General features: G+C 45.9%; 1 protein-coding gene across 1 annotated transcript in view; it reads right to left on the minus strand.

Moving 5' to 3' along the window:
- The window catches only part of LOC126234649 (ionotropic receptor 25a-like), a 313,787-nt gene that overhangs the window by 147,404 nt on the left and 142,772 nt on the right, over nt 1-23,611 (minus strand). The window contains exon 6 of the mRNA XM_049943384.1: nt 15,658-15,837. Coding sequence (XP_049799341.1) covers nt 15,658-15,837 — 180 coding nt within the window. The remainder of the gene's footprint in view (nt 1-15,657; nt 15,838-23,611) is intronic.

A 23,611-nucleotide genomic window follows, 5' to 3' on the forward strand; every position in this document is an offset into this window, starting at 1 on the left:
GGACTTTCGATCGGCAAACGGGCGAATGCCCGCTAAAAACCCGGCCCAGAGCAGTCGGGCGAATTACAGCAGACCTTATTTACGAAAGAGCACCTCGATCAACATTCCGTGCGGTCATTCAGATAGCTTGATAACATATTTCTTTTGCCATTTTACGTCAAAAACCTCCTTGTAAGTTTCCGTTCAAAATCTAGATCTGCATGTAACCTACACTCCACAAGTCACTTTATGGTGTGTGGCGGAGGGAACTTCTGTTACCACTATCATTCCACTTGTTTTTTGTTCAATTTGAGAATGGTGCGAGCGGTAAACTACTGTTTGTAAGCAGCCGTAAGACCTATAATTTCTCTCGCTGGTAGTTTCGCGGTATCTGTATGAGAAGAAATAACACTCTGACCGAAAAAAATCGCAACACCAAGAAGGCGTAGTGCGACATAAACGAAAGTTGGTAGGCGTGTTTCTACAGCTGAAAGATGACGTCTATTCAAATTTTGCGCCAGTGACATAAGAGTGACGCTAGTAGCTCCACTATGAGAATGCAAATCAGGTTTGTTTTAATCACACGCTGTAGGTGTCGTGAGCGTTAGTTACCTTTGAGATTGGAAGTGGTGAGTTGACCTTGATCAAGGATGCTGAAACGTCTCTGTGAAGTCGTTTGATAAGACGCTTGTCGAATTCGGTACAAAAAAATGGCTCTGAGCACTATGGGACTTAACATCTGTGGTCATCAGTCCCCTAGAACTTAGAACTACTTAAACCTAACTAACCTAAGGACATCACACACATCCATGCCCGAGGCAGGATTCGAACCTGCGACCGTAGCAGTCGCACGGTTCCGGACTGCGCGCCTAGAACCGCTAGACCACCGCGGCCGGGGCATTCGGTACAACTTATTCACTTTACTACCCGATTTTAGCTCAATTCATGAACTCTTCCAGAAGGACTGAGCACTCAGATAAGGCCTATTGAATATCATATGTGTGTTTGAATGTGGGGAGCAGACGATGTTGCTTCTCGTTCGAAGGAGAGCACAGGATGACCAACTTAGGTTTCCAGTACCTGAAAAGAGAGGTTTACCCATCTTAGTCGAAGGCTGTTTTTGTATGTGAGGTTGGTGACGGAGGGCTAGCTGGTAGCTTTCGCTGCATTGGGAACTAGGTAATCTCGAAAGAGAAAGCGGCACTCTTCGGTGAACGCTTGGTGAGTACGGATCGTAGCTCTTAAGGGGGGTTTCAGGTGATAGGAAGCAAGTTGAGTTAGGACTTGGTTATGTTTAACTGTTGAAATACTTAAGGACTTTGCTTAACTGAAGCGTGTGAAGCGAGTTATTTTTCCGAATATGCCATAATTAGATTGCTTTAAATAGGCGATTTTTGGGTGTTGAGTTAAAAGTGTGGAAGCTACTTTGTTCATTTTGAACAACAATGAAGTAGAATTTCACACGGTAAATCTGATTAGGAAAAGCTGGTTAGGATCACTTCAACGGTACGTGAGTGTAATACTGTGTCGAAGTGAGTATGATTTTTAATGATTTTTAATCTTATGTTTTGTGGAAGTTGCTTTTGTCTTTGTGTGTCGATTTTGTGCCACGTGTTTGGTAATCAATGACCCTTCTGGTCCACCACAGCACCGCAATAGGCTTTATTTTAACAGTTTGCTTGTTTTATGAGCTATAATTTCTGCAAGAATATCTGTTCTTTCGTGCGCTTTCTACCAAGCAGCACAACAGTTTGATTCGGAATGCACCACGTGCTCTATTTCGGCCGTTTGCAAGCAGCAGACGCAGTTAGTACGTTGAATAACTATCGCACAATCTCGTGGATTGGTTAAACCTCTGTCCAGAATAGTGCATGCGTAGAATCGTAATGGGAATCTCACTGAGAAATTTTTATGGTATGCCCGCATCTCGTGGTCGTGCGGTAGCGTTCTCGCTTCCCACGCCCGGGTTCGATTCCCGGCGGGGTCAGGGATTTTCTCTGCCTCGTGATGGCTGGGTGTTGTGTGCTGTCCTTAGGTTAGTTAGGTTTAAGTAGTTCTAAGTTCTAGGGGACTTATGACCACAGCAGTTGAGTCCCATAGTGCTCAGAGCCATTTGAACCATTTTTGAATTTTTATGGTATGAATGCAAAGGAGATGACAGTATCATTGTCTCCCACCCCCGTTTTCTGTGCTTTTTCTTGCTGTAGTTAAATTTTGCTCTGTTACATTCTCACGTAATTCTTACTTAAACATTTCTAGTCAGGCACCAGTAATGTGTAGTTAGGATGTGCAACCAAATACTTCGATACAATAAATAATCTACGTGAAAGATAAATTCTGTGGTCTTGATCTTACACACGTATTCCGATTTCCAATCCTGAATTAATCAAGTTGCTTCATGCACGACATGGAGTGCTGTTTATCTGGATACTTAAAGAAATTATTAAAGTAATTAAACTAATAATTTTCCAGCTCCGTTTTTTTTCTAAATGGTTAGAAAGGGCTTGGGCTGGTGGCGACCCTGAATTTCTGAAATTTTATCATTATTTTTGTGAGAGAAGAAGCTAGAAATGCGAGATAACGTATATGGATCGATGAGAAACGTCGTAAAGATAGTAATACGTTACAATGCCTTTAAGGCGACAAAGACGCTGTTTAAACACATCACTGAGTTTGAACGAAGTCATGTAATAGGAATACTAGAAGCAGGATGTTCCTTCTGCGATTCTGCAGAAAGACTTGCCAAGAGTGTAGTCACTGTACATGACTGCTGGCAGCGGCGGTCTTGGGAATCGACGGTCGCAGAAGACCGTGCCATGTGGCAATACCGAGAGGGAAGGCCATCTGTAGCAGCAATCTGGACAGCATATGGCACCACAGCAGCACAACGAACTGTTACAAATAGGTTACTTCAATGACAGCTACGGGCCAGACGCTCTGTGCATTCCACTCATCCCAAACCGAGGCCATTTGCAGCTTCATTAGTGTCAAGCGAGAACTTGAGAGAAGGCAGAGTGGAGGTCTGTTGTGTTTCCTAATGAAAGCTGGTCCTGCCTCGGTGCCAGTCATGGCCGTGCTTTAGTTAGGAGGAGTCCAGTTGAGGGCCCACTACCAACCTGTCTGCATGCTAGAAACAGCGGACTCATACCGGAGATAGGATCTGGGGTATGATTTCGTATGAGAGCAGGAGCGCTCTTGTAGTTATCCTACACACCCTGACTCCAAATCTGTATGTCAGTCTGGTGATACGACCTGTTGCGCTGGCATCTCGTACATGAACAGTATTCAAATCAAATGGCTATAATCACTATGGGACTTAATATCTGAGGTCATCAGTTCCATAGACTTAGAACTACTTAAACCTAAGTAACCTAAGGACATCACACACATCAGTGCCCGAGGCAGGATTCGAACTTGCGACCGTAGCACCAGCGCGGTTCCGGGCTGAAGCGCCTAGAGCCGCTCGGCCAGAGTGGTCTGCATGAACAGTATTCCGTGCGGTATTTTCCAACAGTATAACGCTCGCCCACATACCGCTTTTGTAACCTAATAAGCTCTACAAAATGCCGATATGTTCTCTTGGCCTGCTCCATCGCCAGCTCTGTCTCCAATCGCGCACATACTGGACACCATCGGATGGCAACTCTAGCATCATCCACAAATAGCATTAACTGTCTCTCTATTGACAGACTAACTGTAACAGGCATGCAACGCTATCCCACAAACTAATATCCGGCATCTGTACAACACAATGCATGCGAGTGAGCATGCTTGCATTCACTATTCTGGTGGTTGCACTTGTTATTAACGTAATTACCTTGAAATGAATATCCTAGCTGCATACAGGTGTTGATATAAGTCAACGGGGACAGTTGAAAATGTGTGGCATGACCGGGACTCGAACCCGGGATCTCCTGCTTACATGTCAGACGCTCTATCCATCTGAGCCATCGAGGACACAGAAGACAGAGCGACTGCAGGGACTTAATCTGGCACGCCTCCCGTGAGACCCACATTCCCAACTTATTGTCCGCACTATATTCATAGCGCCCCTGCCCATTATACTCATTACTCGCGGCTTGTTGCCGATTCCCGTAAGAGTTCGGGCGCTGGTTGTGCATCTGCACAGAAGAAGATGGTCAAATGGCCGGCGAGTCTTAACTGTATATACACTCCTGGAAATGGAAAAAAGAACACATTGACACCGGTGTGTCAGACCCACCATACTTGCTCTGGACACTGCGAGAGGGCTGTACAAGCAATGATCACACGCACGGCACAGCGGACACACCAGGACCCGCGGTGTTGGCCGTCGAATGGCGCTAGCTGCGCAGCATTTGTGCACCGCCGCCGTCAGTGTCAGCCAGTTTGCCGCGGCATACGGAGCTCCATCGCAGTCTTTAACACTGGTAGCATGCCGCGACAGCGTGTACGTGAACCGTATGTGCAGTTCACGGACTTTGAGCGAGGGCGTATAGTGGGCATGCGGGAGGCCGGGTGGACGTACCGCCGAATTGCTGAACACGTGGGGCGTGAGATCTCCACAGTACATCGATGTTGTCGCCAGTGGTCGGCGGAAGGTGCACGTGCCCGTCGACCTGGGACCGGACCGCAGCGACGCACGGATGCACGCCAAGACCGTAGGATCCTACACAGTGCCGTAGGGGACCGCACCGCCACTTCCCAGCAAATTAGGGACACTGTTGCTCCTGGGGTATCGGCGAAGACCATTCGCAACCGTCTCCATGAAGCTGGGCTACGGTCCCGCACACCGTTAGGCCGTCTTCCGCTCACGCCCCAACATCGTGCAGCCCGCCTCCAGTGGTGTCGCGACAGGCGTGAATGGAGGGACGAATGGAGACGTGTCGTCTTCAGCGATGAGAGTCACTTCTGCCGTGGTGCCAATGATGTTCGTATGCGTGTTTGGCGCCGTGCTGGTGAGCGCCACAATCAGGACTGCATACGACCGAGGCACACAGGGCCAACACCCGGCATCATGGTGTGGGGAGCGATCTCCTACACTGGCCGTACACCTCTGGTGATCGTCGAGGGGACACTGAATAGTGCACGGTACATCCAAACCGTCATCGAACCCATCGTTCTACCATTCCTAGACCGGCAAGGGAACTTGCTGTTCCAACAGGACAATGCACGTCCGCATGTATCCCGTGCCACCCAACGTGCTCTAGAAGGTGTAAGTCAACTACCCTGGCCAGCAAGATCTCCGGATCTGTCCCCCATTGAGCATGTTTGGGACTGGATGAAGCGTCTTCTCACGCGGTCTGCCCGTCCAGCACGAACGCTGGTCCAACTGAGGCGCCAGGTGGAAATGGCATGGCAAGCCATTCCACAGGACTACATCCAGCATCTCTACGATCGTCTCCATGGGAGAATAGCAGCCTGCATTGCTGCGAAAGGTGGATATACACTGTACTAGTGCCGACATTGTGCATGCTCTGTTGCCTGTGTCTATGTGCCTGTGGTTCTGTCAGTGTGATCATGTGATGTATCTGACCCCAGGAATGTGTCAATAAAGTTTCCCCTTCCTGGGACAATGAATTCACGGTGTTCTTATTTCAATTTCCAGGAGTGTATATGAAGATGGTATCTGTTCTTTCGGACATGTCTGAAAGAGCAGATACCACCTTCATATATATATATATATATATATATATATATATATATATATATATATATATATATATATATATATAATGTACCAGAATTTCACATACGCGATGCCTTATCTCGTGCTTACTTTAACCTATGATCTTGCAATGTTTATCACTTAAATAAGTTATCTAGAGCAAAGTATTCCAGAAATTTCATTGCTCTACATTAATTATTTTTTGATGTTTTTTCCGTCAGTGTTGTCCACGGAACGTGCGCCCTCGGAAATTCAACAGTTATTCTCTCTGTGGTGGAAAACGCCTCTCTTGTAGTGTCTGTTACTGGACTTTGTTGGACATCTCCGTAAAGCTCTCGCGCTTATGAAACTATTCCGAGACAAGGCGCCCCGCTCTTCGCTGGCTCTTCTCTGTTCGTTCTACGTTATATAAGCAGTGTTCAAATGAAAATATACGAAAAGTCGTAACGACAAAATCGATTGAACTTTGCATATGCCGCTTTGGGATATCGTAATGAAACTGACAGGCAACAGAAGCACCCGTCGTGACCTCTCCCTAAAAAACTCAACGCTTATGCTCTCAGCAGGCAAGGTCCGATACTCATCGAATTCCTCGAGCACGGAATAACCATTAACAGTGACGTGAGCTGTGAGACATGTGGTGTGTCACTTGGACTGGGAATAAACAGAAAAAAGCTTTCCCTTGGGGGTAGCGACCAACATAATTTTGAAAATTAAGCAAGCAATGTGACGGCTACTATACGTACTGTGCAAGTAGTTGCTCTGTGCGACTCTAGTTACTATTTGCTGCGCCGGCCGTTGTGACCGAGTGATTCTAGGCGTTTCAGTCCGGAACCGCGCGACTGCTCCGGTCGCAGGTTCCAATCCTGCCTCGGGCATGGATGTGTGTGATGTCCTTAGGTTAGTTAGGTTTAATTAGTTCTAAGTTCTAGGGGACTGATGACCTCACAGCGGCCGGCCTCGGGATGGTGCGTGGAGTAGAGTCCAGTCTGCGATTTGGGAGAGAGAAATGTAAAAACCATTGTTGTGGCTTAACTATGTTCAGTTTTTGTGAATTTTCGAACTGTTGTTGTAATTACTAGCTAGAAGAAATAGCAGACATAAAGAGTAAATCGCTGTAGTTAATCTGGAAAATATATTCAGAACCAGTTCAAACTGTAACGTATGTTTCGTGATCATTATTTTGATTAACGTTTGAAGCTTAGATGTTCAGAGTTTTGTCTATTGCATAAATGAAAAGAACCGATATGAACAGAGTATAGATATACGAACTTGCAAACTCTACGTGGTCAATCTTTTGTTAATTGAACTTTCGATGAAAAGAAAGTAATATACACCTTATTTGACTAACTCTAGTCTCGTGTCCCCAGTCAGCATCAGAAAACTGTTATGGCACTGAAATAGGCTCCACATAGGTTGAATGAACGAATATACGCTGACGAGTGTACAGATTTTCGACAGTTTAAAGCAAGAAAAATTTTGTCTACAGACTTTTTAATTGAGTTCATTGAAAAAGAATCTGATAAAAGTTGATAACAGTAATAGAAAGAACTTACACCATTTTTATCGTACGAAATGCAAAGACTAATATAGACAACTTTCGGAGGTTCCTTCTCTTCTGCAACAATCTGAAAAGGATGAGGTTAAACTCAAGTGCAAAGCTTAAAGTCAGTCACTGATTCATTAGTGCTCTTCCCACATTAATTTCCCCACTTGGTCTAGCTATTTCAAGCACAACAAAAGACAATTAAGACATTATGCATTTTTTCGCGCGATTTTGTGGACCGGTCGAGTTTTGATGGGTGTCTGAGTGTTCGTCAAACAAGGAACGTAAGCATGCAGCCGTATGAACTCGACCGTTGGCATCGTGGAAAACGGGTGGTCACTGCGAATGTTCACGATAACATGGCTGAGCAGACGCAAGTCGTGGTACAGAAAACATCCCCAAAACATCACAGAACTCTCTGCAACCTGAAATACAACAATCCATATTACACGTCTCATTAGTCCATCGATGCACTCGACGCCTTGGATCAATTGAGAAGAAGCAAAACCGCAATTACTTGTACCACAAGTTGGCTGCTGTCCACTGTGAATCACGGCCTTCTGCGGGGTATCCGACCCCAAAAGTCTAATGTACGCAGTACACATGCCATTATTCCCTCGGAACTCTGGTTACGATGGACCATCACCCACCGAAGGTAGAAATGTCTGCCTTGTTTGAAACCGATACTCATGCATGCATATACCTGGGGAAAATCAGCTGCTAAATAGTCGTTGGAATTCAAGGTGAAAGCCTTCAGCTGTCCTTCAGTTTGCACAGTGCTCCTAGTCTCGTCAATAGACAATTTTCTAGCTTGGCCTACCGGAGAAATGCAAAACGTTAGAGTCTGTGCGATCTGACAAGATAGTGAAACGTTATAACCGTCATACTTACGGGCAGAAATGGCAGGAATGTTATACCAAGATGTAAACGATTACAAGCTGCCGTTGCAGGCCAACCATAGTCAGCAAAATTGTCACCAATATAGTAAATGTACTAATCTGACCAAACTGTTTGCTAATAAATATATAATGACTGAACTACATTCAGTTGAACTGAGTGATTAGTAAAATATTGTTATTTTAAATAGCAGAACCAAAGGAGGGGGGCGGGGTTGTGGAACTATTTCTTTAAAGTGAAATTTTAATGCTGCACTATCGACATAGGAAAAGAAACAGAAAAATTAGTAGAGAAAGCGATTACAAGCAAGAATTGAAGGGGAAGGGGGGAGAAGGTGGGGGGAGAAAAGAAAGAAAACGGACAAGAGCAGACAAGGGACATTAAAAGTCAAGTATTAGCTTATATATTAATTAAGTAGATAACTGTACTTATATTACTAGCACAATCACCTGCGAAGAGGGGAGGGGATGAAGAAGGCAAATTTGGGAGGGGGGGGGGACAAACCATAAACAAAATTATTGACTGAGCCACTGTAGCCACAGGATAAATCAGAGCACGAACACAAAGTAAAAAGGTGGCGTGGGGGGGGGGGGGGGGGAGGAAGGAAGGACGGAAGTCAGCCATGGGAGAAGGTGGGAATATCAAGTAAGAAGAAGCGTGGAATGACAAGAAAAAAATATGCTAACAAAACACATGAAGACATTCCATAGCGTACATAAGAATTTTAAAGGTTACATGAAAATAATTTTTGTGCTTAACAACTTTTTATTCGTAATAAACAAAGTTAGGAAAAAGCTTCACTCTGCAAGTATCTCCTCATTTAAGGAGAACATGTAGTATAACATTAACATATGTTTTTGAGTTTATTTACACGGATGTTAGCTGGATTATATTTACCTGCTTAGTTAATGCGTAAGCTTATACTTGACAGTGGACGTCCCTTGTCACCCCCCTTGCCGGTTTTCGTTTCCTTCTCTTCCCCTCCCTCCTTCCCACTCCCTCTTCTCCTCAATTCTTCTACCCACTTTCCCCATAATCTTTTCTTTTTCTTTACATTTGCCTTTGATATAGTAGAGGATTAAAATTTCACTTTAAAGAAATAGTTCTACCTCCTCTCCCCAACTTCTTTGGTTATGCTGATTAAAACTAGATTATTTTACTAAGCACTCAGTTCAACTAAATAACATTTTGTTTCTGTTTATGTTGTATACTTAATATTACGATCTATTTCACAGATGTATGCTGTTTAGTATCAACCAAAGGTTGTGTTGTACCTCTCTGTTTGTTATGCTATAGCTTCACTTGTTAGCATATGCTCTAGTGTTTTTATCTCTAACATGGCATTGTCTTTGCCTGTTCTCCACGTACTACTTGACATATTTTCGACTGTTTATCAGTACCAGCCAAAGCTGTAAATTTCACTTTTTTTATTTACTTGATGATTAGCTACCGGCCGGGACCCATTTGCAAATCATCCAGATAGTCAAAATTCTATTTCCAAAAATGCGAGAAACATGTCAAAAATACATACGCTTTATGAAGTTCAAATGAACAGTTACAGTGCATACACCTGGCCGAAAACTGCATCTACGTGGATACTCTACAAATCACATTTAAGTGCCTGGCAGAGGGTTCATCGAACCACCTTCACAATTCTCTATTATTCGAATCTCGTATAGCGCGCGGAAAGAATGAACACCTACAGTCCTGGAAATGGAAAAAAGAACACATTGACACCGGTGTGTCAGACCCACCATACTTGCTCCGGACACTGCGAGAGGGCTGTACAAGCAATGATCACACGCACGGCACAGCGGACACACCAGGAACCGCGGTGTTGGCCGTCGAATGGCGCTAGCTGCGCAGCATTTGTGCACCGCCGCCGTCAGTGTCAGCCAGTTTGCCGTGGCATACGGAGCTCCATCGCAGTCTTTAACACTGGTAGCATGCCGCGACAGCGTGGACGTGAACCGTATGTGCAGTTGACGGACTTTGAGCGAGGGCGTATAGTGGGCATGCGGGAGGCCGGGTGGACGTACCGCCGAATTGCTCAACACGTGGGGCGTGAGGTCTCCACAGTACATCGATGTTGTCGCCAGTGGTCGGCGGAAGGTGCACGTGCCCGTCGACCTGGGAGCGGACCGCAGCGACGCACGGATGCACGCCAAGACCGTAGGATCCTACGCAGTGCCGTAGGGGACCGCACCGCCACTTCCCAGCAAATTAGGGACACTGTTGCTCCTGGGGTATCGGCGAGGACCATTCGCAACCGTCTCCATGAAGCTGGGCTATGGTCCCGAACACCGTTAGGCCGTTTTCCGCTCACGCCCCAACATCGTGCAGCCCGCCTCCAGTGGTGTCGCGACAGGCGTAAATGGAGGGACGAATGGAGACGTGTCGTCTTCAGCGATGAGAGTCGCTTCTGCCTTGGTGCCAATGATGGTCGTATGCGTGTTTGGCGCCGTGCAGGTGAGCGCCACAATCAGGACTGCATACGACCGAGGCACACAGGGCCAACACCCGGCATCATGGTGTGGGGAGCGATCTCCTACACTGGCCGTACACCACTGGTGATCGTCGAGGGGACACTGAATAGTGCACGGTACATCCAAACCGTCATCGAATCCATCGTTCTACCATTCCTAGACCGGCAAGGGAACTTGCTGTTCCAACAGGACAATGCACGTCCGCATGTGTCCCGTGCCACCCAAGGTGTAAGTCAACTACCCTGCCCAGCAAGATCTCCGGATCTGTCCCCCATTGAGCATGTTTGGGACTGGATGAAGCATCGTCTCACGCGGTCTGCACGTCCGGCACGAACGCTGGTCCAACTGAGGCGCCAGGTGGAAATGGCATGGCAAGCCGTTCCACAGGACTACATCCAGCATCTCTACGATCGTCTCCATGGGAGAATAGCAGCCTGCATTGCTGCGAAAGGTGGATATACACTGTACTAGTGCCGACATTGTGCATGCTCTGTTGCCTGTGTCTATGTGCCTGTGGTTCTGTCAGTGTGATCATGTGATGTATCTGACCCCAGGAATGTGTCAATAAAGTTTCCCCTTCCTGGGACAATGAATTCACGGTGTTCTTATTTCAATTTCCAGGAGTGTATATCACTCTCCCCCATATTTCGCGATAATACAAAACATGCTGCCTTTCTTTGAACTTTTTCGATGTACTCTGTCAGTCCTATCTGGTCAGGATCCCACACCGCGCAGCAGTGTTCAAAAATAGGACGGACAAGCGCAGTGCAGGCAGTCTCTTTAGTAGGTCTGTTACATTTTCTAAGTGTCCTGCCAATGAAACGCAGTCTTTGGTTAGCCTTCCCCACAACGTTTTCTGTTTGTTCCCTCCAATTGAAGTTGTTCGTAAGTGTAATAACTAGGTGTTTAGTTGAATTTACGGCTTTTAGATTAGACTGATTTATTGTGTAATCGAAGTTTAACGAGTTCCTTTTAGCACTCATGTGGGTGACCCCACACGTTTCGTTATTTAGGGTCAACTGCCAATTCTGGCATCACTCAGATATCTTTCTTAAATCGTTTTGCAGTTTGTTTTGCTCTTCTGTTGACTTTATTAGTAAATAAACGACATCGTCATCTGCAAACAACCGAAGACGGCTGCTCAGATTGTTTCCCAAATCGTTTATATACATAAGGAACAGCAAAGGGCCTATAACAGTACCTTGGGGAACGCCAGAAATCACTTTTGTTTTACTCGATGACTTTCCGTCAGTTACTACGAACTGTGACCTCTCTGACAGGAAATCACAAATCCGGTCACATAACTGAGACGATATTCCATAAGCACGCGATTTCACTACGAGCCGCTTGTGTGGTAGCGTGTCAAAAGCCTTCCGGAAATCCAGAAATACGGAATCGATCTGAAACCCCCCTAGTCATCAAGTAAATAAAAAAGTGAAATTTGCAACTTTGGCTGGTTTTCCGTTGTACTGATTAAGACAAGTTGCTGACGTGCAATTATCCCAGCATGCTGCAAGTTCGTTCATCTGTTTAGTTTGTTACTGACTTTCGATGTGAATCAGCCTTCTGGTAACAACTGCTCTGTACAGTTATTTTTTGTTGTTGACAATTTTACTGACTATGGCAGGTCTGTAACAGCAACTTGTAAGCGTTTACATCATGGTATAACATTTACGCCATTTATGCCTTGTTGTTGTTGTTGTTGTGGTCTTCAGTCCTGAGACTGGTTTGATGCAGCTCTCCATGCTACTCTATCCTGTGCAAGCTTCTTCATCTCCCAGTACCTACTGCAACCTACATCATTCTGAATCTGCTTAGTGTATTCATCTCTTGGTCTCCCTCTACGATTTTTACCCTCCACGCTGCCCTCCAATACTAAACTGGTGATCCCTTGATGCCTCAGAACATGTCCTACCAACCGATCCCTTCTTCTAGTCAAGTTGTGCCACAAACTTCTCTTCTCCCCAATCTTATTCAATACCTCCTCATTAGTTATGTGATCTACCCACCTTATCTTCAGCATTCTTCTGTAGCACCACATTTCGAAAGCTTCTATTCTCTTCTTGTCCAAACTGGTTATCGTCCATGTTTCACTTCCATACATGGCTACACTCCATACAAATACTTTCAGAAACGACTTTCTGACACTTAAATCTATACTCGATGCTAACAAATTTCTCTTCTTCAGAAACGATTTCCTTGCCATTGCCAGTCTACATTTTATATCCTCTCTACTTCGACCATCATCAGTTATTTTACTCCCTAAGTAGCAGAACTCCTTTACTACTTTATGTGTCTCATTTCCTAATCTAATACCCTCAGCATCACCCGATTTAATTTGACTACATTCCATTATCCTCGTTTTGCTTTTGTTGATGTTCATCTTATATCCTCCTTCCAAGACACTGTCCATTCCGTTCAACTGCTCTTCCAAGTCCTTTGCTGTCTCTGACAGAATTACAATGTCATCGGCGAACCTCAAAGTTTTTACTTCTTCTCCATGAATTTTAATACCTACTCCGAATTTTTCTTTTGTTTCCTTTACTGCTTGCTCAATATACAGATTGAATAACATCGGGGAGAGGCTACAACCCTGTCTCACTCCTTTCCCAACCACTGCTTCCCTTTCATGCCCCTCGACTCTTATAACTGCCATCTGGTTTCTGTACAAATTGTAAATAGCCTTTCGCTCCCTGTATTTTACCCCTGCCACCTTCAGAATTTGAAAGAGAGTATTCCAGTTAACGTTGTCAAAAGCTTTCTCTAAGTCTACAAATGCTAGAAACGTAGGTTTGCCTTTTCTTAATCTTTCTTCTAAGATAAGTCGTAAGGTTAGTATTGCCTCACGTGTTCCAACATTTCTATGGAATCCAAACTGATCTTCCCCGAGGTCCGCTTCTAACAGTTTTTCCATTCGTCTGTAAAGAATTCGCGTTAGTATTTTGCAGCTGTGACTTATTAAACTGATAGTTCGGTAATTTTCACATTTATGCCTTATGTGCGATATTTATAACATTACACAAACTTGTCAAACTGTACAATTTCTTACGTTTTGCATTTCCTCGTTTATGATAAACTTGAAAATGGTCTGTTATCGATACCAGTAGTACAGCGCAAAATGAAAGACAGCTGAAGGTTTCCAAGAGGAATTCCAACGAAACCGATACTCATCGACAAGGTGTGACAGTCGAGGTCGCATCCGGAGAGGATACTTTTAAGACCAGTTCTCTTACACCCTGTTACATGGCTACGAATGTTACACTATTTCTTGCATACACGATGGACAGTTCGCGCTGATACAACAACAAGTATGGGCAAATTCATTTACGGTGTGCTTGTGGGCCCATCAAACGCGATATCTGCGTTTTGGCATTCTGTCACTTCTTCATGACGACCAGGATTATTGCGCTGATTCCATGCATCCAACTGGCACAAACGCTATTTGATCAAAAGTATCCGCACACCTGTTAGTGTACTTTAGTATGGAAAGTGCCCATCCTATGCCTTTATGATGGCTTGAACTCCGCTGGGAACACTTTCAGGGAGGTGTGTGAATGTTTGCGGAGGAAAAGTGAAACCAGAAAAGATGGTGATGTTCAACACTATGGTCTGGACCGAAGTCTGCCTTCTAACTCATGGCAAAGGTGTCCCATCGGGTTCAGGCAGGAACTGGGCTGGGAAATCCATTTCAGGAATGTTATTGTGTACACAGCATTGCCTCACAGATGCCGAATTGTTCCTCTGTTGTTTGTAGAACGCAGTGTTGTAAGATGTGCTCACATCCTTCGGCATTTAGTGTTTTCTTAAGCGCAATAAAGGTACCACACTGTAACAACGAAAAAGAACCCAACTCTGTAGCACCACATACCGAGCGAGGTGGCGCAGTGGTTAGCACGCTGGACGACGGTTCAAACCCGCGTCCGACCATCCTGACATAGGTTTTCTGTGATCTCCCTAAATCGCTTTAGGCAAATGCCGGGATGGTTCCTTTGGAAGGGCACGGCCGACTTCCTTCCTCCTCCTTCGCTAATCCGATGGGACCGATGACCTCGCTGTTTGGTCCTCACCCCCAAACCAGTCAACCAACCAACACTATGTCCTTCAAACTGACTGTTGGCGCTACATACTACGGCAGGTAACGTTCTCCATGCATTCGCCAAACTCCAAATCTTCCATCGGATGGCCACAGGGTGCAGCGTGATTTATCACTCTTAATCACGCGTTTCCAGTCATCAACTGTGCAGTGCCACCGCTCTTTACCTTTAGCGTCGCTAAGTACCGACTCCTAGACTACTGTACCCTATACTTTTTAACTCCCTACTCACAGTCACTGTGCTAACTGGACTGCTGGTAGCACTTTGGAGCTCACGAATGGTCCCTTCCACTGATTTCAAGGAATTTTTTGTTTTTACAGTCACCCTGCGCCAATACTCGACGGTCTCTGTCCGACAGTACATGAATTCTGCCTGGTCTTGGTTCAGCTGTGGATCTTGCTTCACGTTTCTACTTAACAGTCATATTACCAACAGCTGACTCGGGCATCCTTAGAAGGGATGGAATGTCCTTGATCGATTTGTTACTCTGGTGACATCCAATGACTAGTACACGTTCGAAGCCACTGAACTCTCCGGACTGCTTCTCTACTGACAACACAACACTCCCCGCATCCTTCTAAATTTGCGGGTCCGCCTCTGGTGACATCTATTAGTGAATACCGTATTTTATAGGGGTGTCCGGATACTTTTGGTCAGATAGTGTACATGCTACACCACTCTCATGACTTTATCAGCGGGGGAGGGTCGCATAAGTGCCTCGTACCAGTTTCACATTATCTACAGCCCACCAAAGTGGACAATGTGCCCTTTTAATGGGGTGACTAGTGCTTTGGTTTTCCGATGAGCTGCATTCCCAAATTAATAATTTAAAGATTCCTTTGTACAGGTTGGTACTCCTGGAAAAAAATAATGTGGCCTTCTTTGCTGACCTATTCCAGAGGTACCTCATCATTTCGCTCTTTATCAGCAGATTCCTGCTAGCAGAAATTACACTTTCGCGTGCTGCTGCGGCCACGCTGCCAGGATGAGGTAGTGGCGGTACGTCACCTTGCGCAGCGTGCACCTGCAGGCGTCGGGGTCTCCCTGCAGGGCGCAGCAGGAGGCGGGCTTCATCTGCAGCAGCGCCGTCGACAGGTTGAGGTGGTCGCGGCCGAAGCTGCGCCACTCCCAGTCCGTGAACACCAGCGTCCAGCGCTCCGCCTTCCGCACCAGGCCGCCGGCTGCCGCCTGCGTACACGTACACCTGGCAATGCTCACAAACTCACCGAAATACAAATCTGCTGGCCAAAGGCACTAGACCAGTTTTCTAAATATCGTGTAGTACACTACTGGCCATTAAAATTGCTACGCCACGAAGACGACGTGTTACAGACACAAAATTTAACCGACAGGAAGAAGATGCTGTGATATGCAAATGATTAGCTTTTCAGAGCATTCACACAAGGTTACCGCCGGTGGCGACACCTACAACGTGCTCACATGAGGAAAGTTTCCAACCGATTTATCATACACAAACAGCAGTTGACCGGCGTTGCCTGGTGAATCGTTGTTGTGATGCCTCGTGTAAGGAGGAGAAATGCGTACCATCACGTTTCCGACTTTGATAAAGGCCGAATTGTAGCCTATCGCGATTGCGGTTTATCGTATCGCGACATTGCTGCTCGCGTTGGTCGAGATCCAATGATTGTTAGCAGAATATGGATTCGGAGGGTTCAGGAGGGCAATACGGAAGGCCGTGCTGGATCCCAACGGCCTCGTATCACTAGCAGTCGAGATGACAGACATCTTATCCGCATGGCTGTAACGGATAGTGAAGCCACGTCTCGATCCCTGAGTCAACAGATGGAGACTTTTGCAAAACAACAACCATCTGCACGAACAGTTCGACGACGTTTGCAGCAGCATGGACTATCAGCTCGGAGACCATGGTTGCGGTTTCCCTTGACTGCATCACGAACAGGAACGCCTGTGATGGTGTACTCAACGACGAAACTGGGTGCACGAATGGCAAAATGTCATTTTTTTTCGGCTGAATCCAGGTTCTGTTTACAGCATCATGATGGTCGCATCCGTGTTTGGCGACATCGCGGTAAACGCACATTGGAGGCGTGCATTCGTCATCGCCATACTGGCGTATCACCCGGCGTGATGAACGGGTTGCCGTTGGTTACACGTCTCGGTCACCCCTTGTTCGCATTGACGGCACTTTGAACAGTGAATTTCTCAGGATCTATGCACCCAAATTGCGTGAAAATGTAATCACATATCAGTTCTAGTATAATACACTCCTGGAAATTGAAATAAGAACACCGTGAATTCATTGTCCCAGGAAGGGGAAACTTTATTGACACATTCCTGGGGTCAGATACATCACATGATCACACTGACAGAACCACAGGCACATAGACACAGGCAACAGAGCATGCACAATGTCGGCACTAGTACAGTGTATATCCACCTTTCGCAGCAATGCAGGCTGCTATTCTCCCATAGAGACGATCGTAGAGATGCTGGATGTAGTCCTGTGGAACGGCTTGCCATGCCATTTCCACCTGGCGCCTCAGTTGGACCAGCGTTCGTGCTGGACGTGCAGACCGCGTGAGACGACGTTTCACCCAGTCCCAAACATGCTCAATGGGGGACAGATCCGGAGGTCTTGCTGGCCAGGGTAGTTGACTTACACCTTCTAGAGCACGTTGGGTGGCACGGGACACATGCGGACGTGCATTGTCCTGTTGGAACAGCAAGTTCCCTTGCCGGTCTAGGAATGGTAGAACGATGGGTTCGATGACGGTTTGGATGTACCGTGCACTATTCAGTGTCCCCTCGACGATCACCAGTGGTGTACGGCCAGTGTAGGAGATCGCTCCCCACACCATGATGCCGGGTGTTGGCCCTGTGTGCGTCGGTCGTATGCAGTCCTGATTGTGGCGCTCACCTGCACGGCGCCAAACACGCATACGACCATCATTGGCACCAAGGCAGAAGCGACTCTCATCGCTGAAGACGACACGTCTCCATTCGTCCCTCCATTCACGCCTGTCGCGACACCACTGGAGGCGGGCTGCACGATGTTGGGGCGTGAGCGGAAGACGGCCTAACGGTGTGCGGGACCGTAGCCCAGCTTCACGGAGACGGTTGCGAATGGTCCTCGCCGATACCTCAGGAGCAACAGTGTCCCTAATTTGCTGGGAAGTGGCGGTGCGGTCCCCTACGGCACTGCGTAGGATCCTACGGTCTTGGCGTGCATCCGTGCGTCGCTGCGGTCCGGTCCCAGGTCGACGGGCACGTGCACCTTCCGCCGACCACTGGCGACAACATCGATGTACTGTGGAGACCTCACGCCCCACGTGTTGAGCAATTCGGCGGTACGTCCACCCGGCCTCCCGCATGCCCACTATACGCCCTCGCTCAAAGTCCGTCAACTGCACATACGGTTCACGTCCACGCTGTCGCGGCATGCTACCAGTGTTAAAGACTGCGATGGAGCTCCGTATGCCACGGCAAACTGGCTGACACTGATGGCGGCGGTGCACAAATGCTGCGCAGCTAGCGCCATTCGACGGCCAACACCGCGGTTCCTGGTGTGTCCGCTGTGCCGTGCGTGTGATCATTGCTTGTACAGCCCTCTCGCAGTGTCCGGAGCAAGTATGGTGGGTCTGACACACCGGTGTCAATGTGTTCTTTTTTCCATTTCCAGGAGTGTATATTTGTCCAATGAATACCCGTTTATCATCTGCATTTCTTCTTGGTGTAGCAATTTTAATGGCCAGTAGTAGTATTAGTCATTACTCCATTCAGGTAGAGGCCACAGAAAGGGAGCGATAGGGCAAAGGGTGAAAGAGGGTACCAAAGGGACTCATTTATTTATCACGTCCCGTCCGACAATGCAGACCAAAGCCACATGGTCTTAGGCAGTGTCAGTATATAGTTTACAGAACGACGAGTATAAAATTAAGGAATTAATAACACACGAAGAAATTGTGAGGAAGTACAGGAATAAATAACGCATTGCAGTAGGAAGTTCTTAACTACTGCGAGGAACTCCTCTACAGAAAAGTATAAGTGTTTCACAAGGATGCCTTTTTTTATCAGACAATTTTTTTCCTGTAAATAAGTTATATAAAACTGCAACGAGTCACTTTTTTGAATAATTATGTTTCATTCCATGAACCGGTTTTCGAACCTTTTCAAGTTCATCTTGAGATGGTTCTGGAAGTTACATTATTATTTCTAGCATAATGCTGGGTGCTGGCTCTATGACAAGAAGATGGAACACGCTTTAATGTATCGCCATGACTGTTTCTTATCTGTCGATATGGATGTAAATTTAGTTTTTTACTTACTGAGGCAGTACGGGCAGCGTTTTCCTTTAGTGTCCATCTGTCTGCCACCATTTTGATGTCCAGTTGTTATATCACTACACACACTTTCACGCAAACTATATTAATTTACACTCTGACAGCGAAACTTCGCCATCATCCAGGATTCCCTTTACAACTGTTGCTTGTAACAAAGATCTTGACAAAAAGGTATGGCATAGGCCTACTTTGCACAGAGATGTAATTTGTTCTTTATTTTACATGTATTAAAGTCGATATGAGGGCAAATATTTTAATCAGACTGGCGATAACATGATAGCACAAAATAAAATAAATAAATTACTGCAAGAACAAACTTCAAGTGATCTGATGTCTTATTTCTAGTTGTTTATTAACATATGATACAGGCAGTTTATAGCAAATATTTTAATCATGACTGGCATTAACATGAATGCCCAGGAATCAATAATACAGAGTTATTGTATCTGTAATGAGAAACACTGTTCGTATGGCTAGGATCTTTATATTTAAATTTAAATTTTTAAATAATAACAAACTTTCAAATGAACTGTTGACTTGTTTCTGTTGTTACGTTAACATGATCTGGGATATTAGTAAGATTAGATACTGTTTATTTTAGCTAAAGGTATATGTATAAAATTTATAGTGTTTGTAATGGACTAAAGCTGTTTGTATGACCGTACACTTCATGTTTAAAAACCAAGAACAAAAGTTCAAGTGAACTGTCGACTTATTTTCGTTCTTGCATTAAAGTGATATAGAATATTCGTACAGGCAGCTTTTGTTTGTTCCAGGTAGAAGAAATATGTATAAAAGTATTAATTTTTGTCAACAGTAGAAGGCTTTATCATTTAGATATATAGTACAGGTTTTATTTTGTGGTATGATATTACATTGACACCATTGTAGTTAGCATGTAAGGAGAGGGACAAGGGGGGGGGGTCGTTAGGGAGGGTGGTATGGGGAGGTGGTGTAGGGTTGGTTGAGTAGTTACTTGTTTTGAACTAGTAGATCTTCAGAGTTCTGAAGGTAAAATTTGTTTCTCAGTTCAATTTGGTCATTGAGTACGTAGTCATATGCTTCATTTGGTAGATAAATATTCAAATTTCCTCAAGAAGATCAAGTATCGTGCCTTTGTTGGCAAGATGGAGTATTTGGAGATTTTGTTCTATGTTGTTTGCAGAATGATTGCAAGATGTGAGGCACGTCATCATCCAACGGAAACATAGCAGAACACTACACACACACCTATTACAGTCATCTATACCTATCAGGTACACTCAAAGCACAAATCTCACACTTCGTAAAGGAGAGGTGCCAGTGTGAGCGAAGGGTAGGTAAACCTTTCTGACTAGGCGTCTGTAACTTCCCCTCGGAGTTTCCCAGCCATACGACTTCACTTTTATCCTCCCTCAGTTATAAGAATTTACAACGCTCGACTTCACTCACTGTTTGACTACAATGCAACAGTTAACTAGTGAGTAATATGCAGTTTGCATGGATACTATTTCACAATTGTTCACAGTACTTTTGGAATGGTGGAACATGGAATGTTCAATTAACGTGACACAGCTCGTGCATTGCTTGAAGACTGCACACTGCGTCCAGCATTCTGAGCCATGGCATCAGTAACTTCTTCAACAATTTACAGTGCTATTGGCCGTCGGCCTCTCCCAGGAGCACTGCCTAAAACGCCAGTTGATTCGAACTTCCGAATCATGTTCTTCAACGCCAGTGACGACATTGGACTTCTCTGTATTCCTTTAACGCATCGATACTCGCGAAGATTAGTAACACTATTGCTGCTGTTTTGATAAAACAGCTTTACGAGTAAAGCCCTGCGGATCTTGTCCAGACCCACGCTGACTGTCTGCAACTGTAATGCACACTGATGCTGTTTCAAAGCAACTACGCCGCCGTAGCAGTACTGGCGTCTACCTGCAAGTCATGACACTAACACTACTAACAACGTAAATCCTGCAGCACACAGTCTGAACATCACTCCTATAAATTTGGGTGCCCACACTGTAAAAATGGCTCAAGTAGCGAAAGTTTAATTATAACCACCCTTTCCAGCGCTAGCCATTGGCCTAGCCGCAGTGGTAACACCGGTTCCCGTCAGGTCGCCGAAGTTAAGCGCTGTCGGGCTGGGCTAGCACTTGCATGGGTGACCATCCGGTCTGCCGAACGCTATTGGCAATCGGGGTGCACTCAGCCCTTGTGAGACAAACTGAGGAGCTACTTGACTGAGAAGTAGCGACTCCGGTATCCGAAACTGACATACGGCCGGGAGAGCAGTGTGCTGACCACATGCTTCTCCATATCCGCATCCAGTGAAGTCTATGGGCTGAGGATAACACGGCGCCCGGTCGGTACCGTTGGGCCTTCATGGCCTGTTCACGAGGAGTTTTTACAGCGTTGGTGCAGGCAGAAATGCTTAGAAGCAAATCGGTCAGTGCACATTGGTGTACATGGGGCTCAATAACTGACGACCCTTATGCGTTCCCATGTTGACCAAAGACATCGTCAGTATTAGGATTGCAATGGGCATGGGCCATCATCATTGGAGCATGTATCAATAGGATCGTGTCGCCTGCTAAGATGAATCTTGTTCCCTGTTACACGAGGTCGATGATCTTCTCTGGATACGCCATTATCCAGACGCGCGCCTACAAGAAACTTGCACTGCGCCACGTATGCAGGCCTGTGGGGTGCAGTATTATGCTATGGGAGAAATTCAGCTGGGTCTCAATGGAACCCGTGGTAATAAACGAGAGCGCCACGAAAGCTAAGGACTACGTGAACATTACTGTGGACCACGCATATCCCTTCAGGCTTGATGTCTTCCACAATGCCGATGGTATGTTCCGATTGGTTAACTGTCTGTGTCATAAGGCCAGAATAATGCTTCAGTGTTTTGAGGAGCCTGATAGTGAACTTTTCTTGATTGCTTGGCCACCATATTCGCCTGGTCTGAAGCCGGTAGAACACATTTGGGACATCAAAGACGTAATAAATAGGGTAGTCAGTAACAACAGGACGATGCTTTCATAGAAGCGATTAACGCTTGACTGCACCGAAACGCAGTACATACAGGTTCTGACACGGAACTGACATTTGTCGCATAGGGGGATCGTGACAGTCAATGAATGTTCAAATACTTCGCCCTTATAGTGAAGCGTCACTGTGTGGTGTGGCTTCACGGCACAGTTCACGACTGGTCCATTTTTCTTTGAGGAACTCTGACCCCTAGGACAAAGGACATGCAGCGTGAACGGCACACGTTACCATGGTCTGCTTCGCCAATATGTGATCCCCGTCTATTGGAGAAAGCTGCTTTGGACTAAACTGTTTTGATGCACGATGGAGCTCCAACTCACAATGGTCATGAGGTCATTCTGTTACTTCGTAACACATTTGGAGAAAACCGAATCATTCAACGATCGTTCCAAACTGTGTGGCTACCAAGATCGCCAGATCTGAACCCGCGTGATTTCTGGCTGTGGGGTCACCTGAAGGACGAGATTTATCAACGGGGCACAACACGCGTTGCAGGTTGAGATGAGCATAGCGAGGGATGTGGCCAACATCCCACCTGAGATGTTTCAGGCAGCAGTAGAGCAATCTCTAGTGTGGTTCCAGGTTGTCGTGGATGCAGGTGGTCGTCGTCATACTGAGCGAAGTTTGTAATCTGGAACGCAAACATCGTATTAACAAATGTTACCTTCTCATATGGAGATTAAAATGTATCTCTTTCAATGGTTTATTCGTTGTTCGTTATTCTTATTTTTATGGAGTCCCTCGGAAGTAGTGAATAAAATAATTATAACCACTCTGTAGTCTGTCGTCAGACCCGCCAAAGATCGCCACTTATCTTACTTTACGGAACAGGCAAAACTCTGACGTCCACATTGTGTGACGAGGTGTCGACGTCCAACAACCTTGTTGCCTCTTCGTGGTTTTAGCCACTTTCCATGATGCCCACGACAGTAGCACGCGATCAGCCCACCAGTTTCTCCTTTTGCAAGATGATCGTTTCCACCCACCACATTATAACAAGGTGCCATTTGTAAGAGCCACTTATGTCAGTGGATTTCCCCGTTTGTAAACAGCGTCGTCGCCATAATGATTCCAATTTCACCTCCGTTCCACTAATATACTTCTCTTAACGGAGGAGGTACACGCAGAGGCCGGCCGAAGTGGCCGTGCGGTTAAAGGCGCTGCAGTCTGGAACCGCAAGACCGCTACGGTCGCAGGTTCGAATCCTGCCTCGGGCATGGATGTTTGTGATGTCCTTAGGTTAGTTAGGTTTAACTAGTTCTAAGTTCTAGGGGACTAATGACCTCAGCAGTTGAGTCCCATAGTGCTCAGAGCCATACACGCAGAGGAAACCGGGAGTCATTCAATCTCGCAGTATGCATTGATGGTATGATTCATCAATGTACCATGTGTTTGTTACTAACGGTTGGTACTGAGACAGATACTCAAATTCTCTCTGTATGTCCATATTTTTAGAGATGGTTGCCGGACTCGGCTGTTCGATACAGGATGTCAAATTAAACACCTTTCAACCTTCTAGTTTCCAAACTTATTTTATTTGGCTACCGGCTGCAGCGTTTTACTACACCATCTTCAGGCCCCTAATCGACTTGTACGAA

This window comes from Schistocerca nitens, chromosome 1 (assembly GCF_023898315.1).
Source record: "Schistocerca nitens isolate TAMUIC-IGC-003100 chromosome 1, iqSchNite1.1, whole genome shotgun sequence".
NCBI classification, from domain to species: domain Eukaryota; kingdom Metazoa; phylum Arthropoda; class Insecta; order Orthoptera; family Acrididae; genus Schistocerca; species Schistocerca nitens.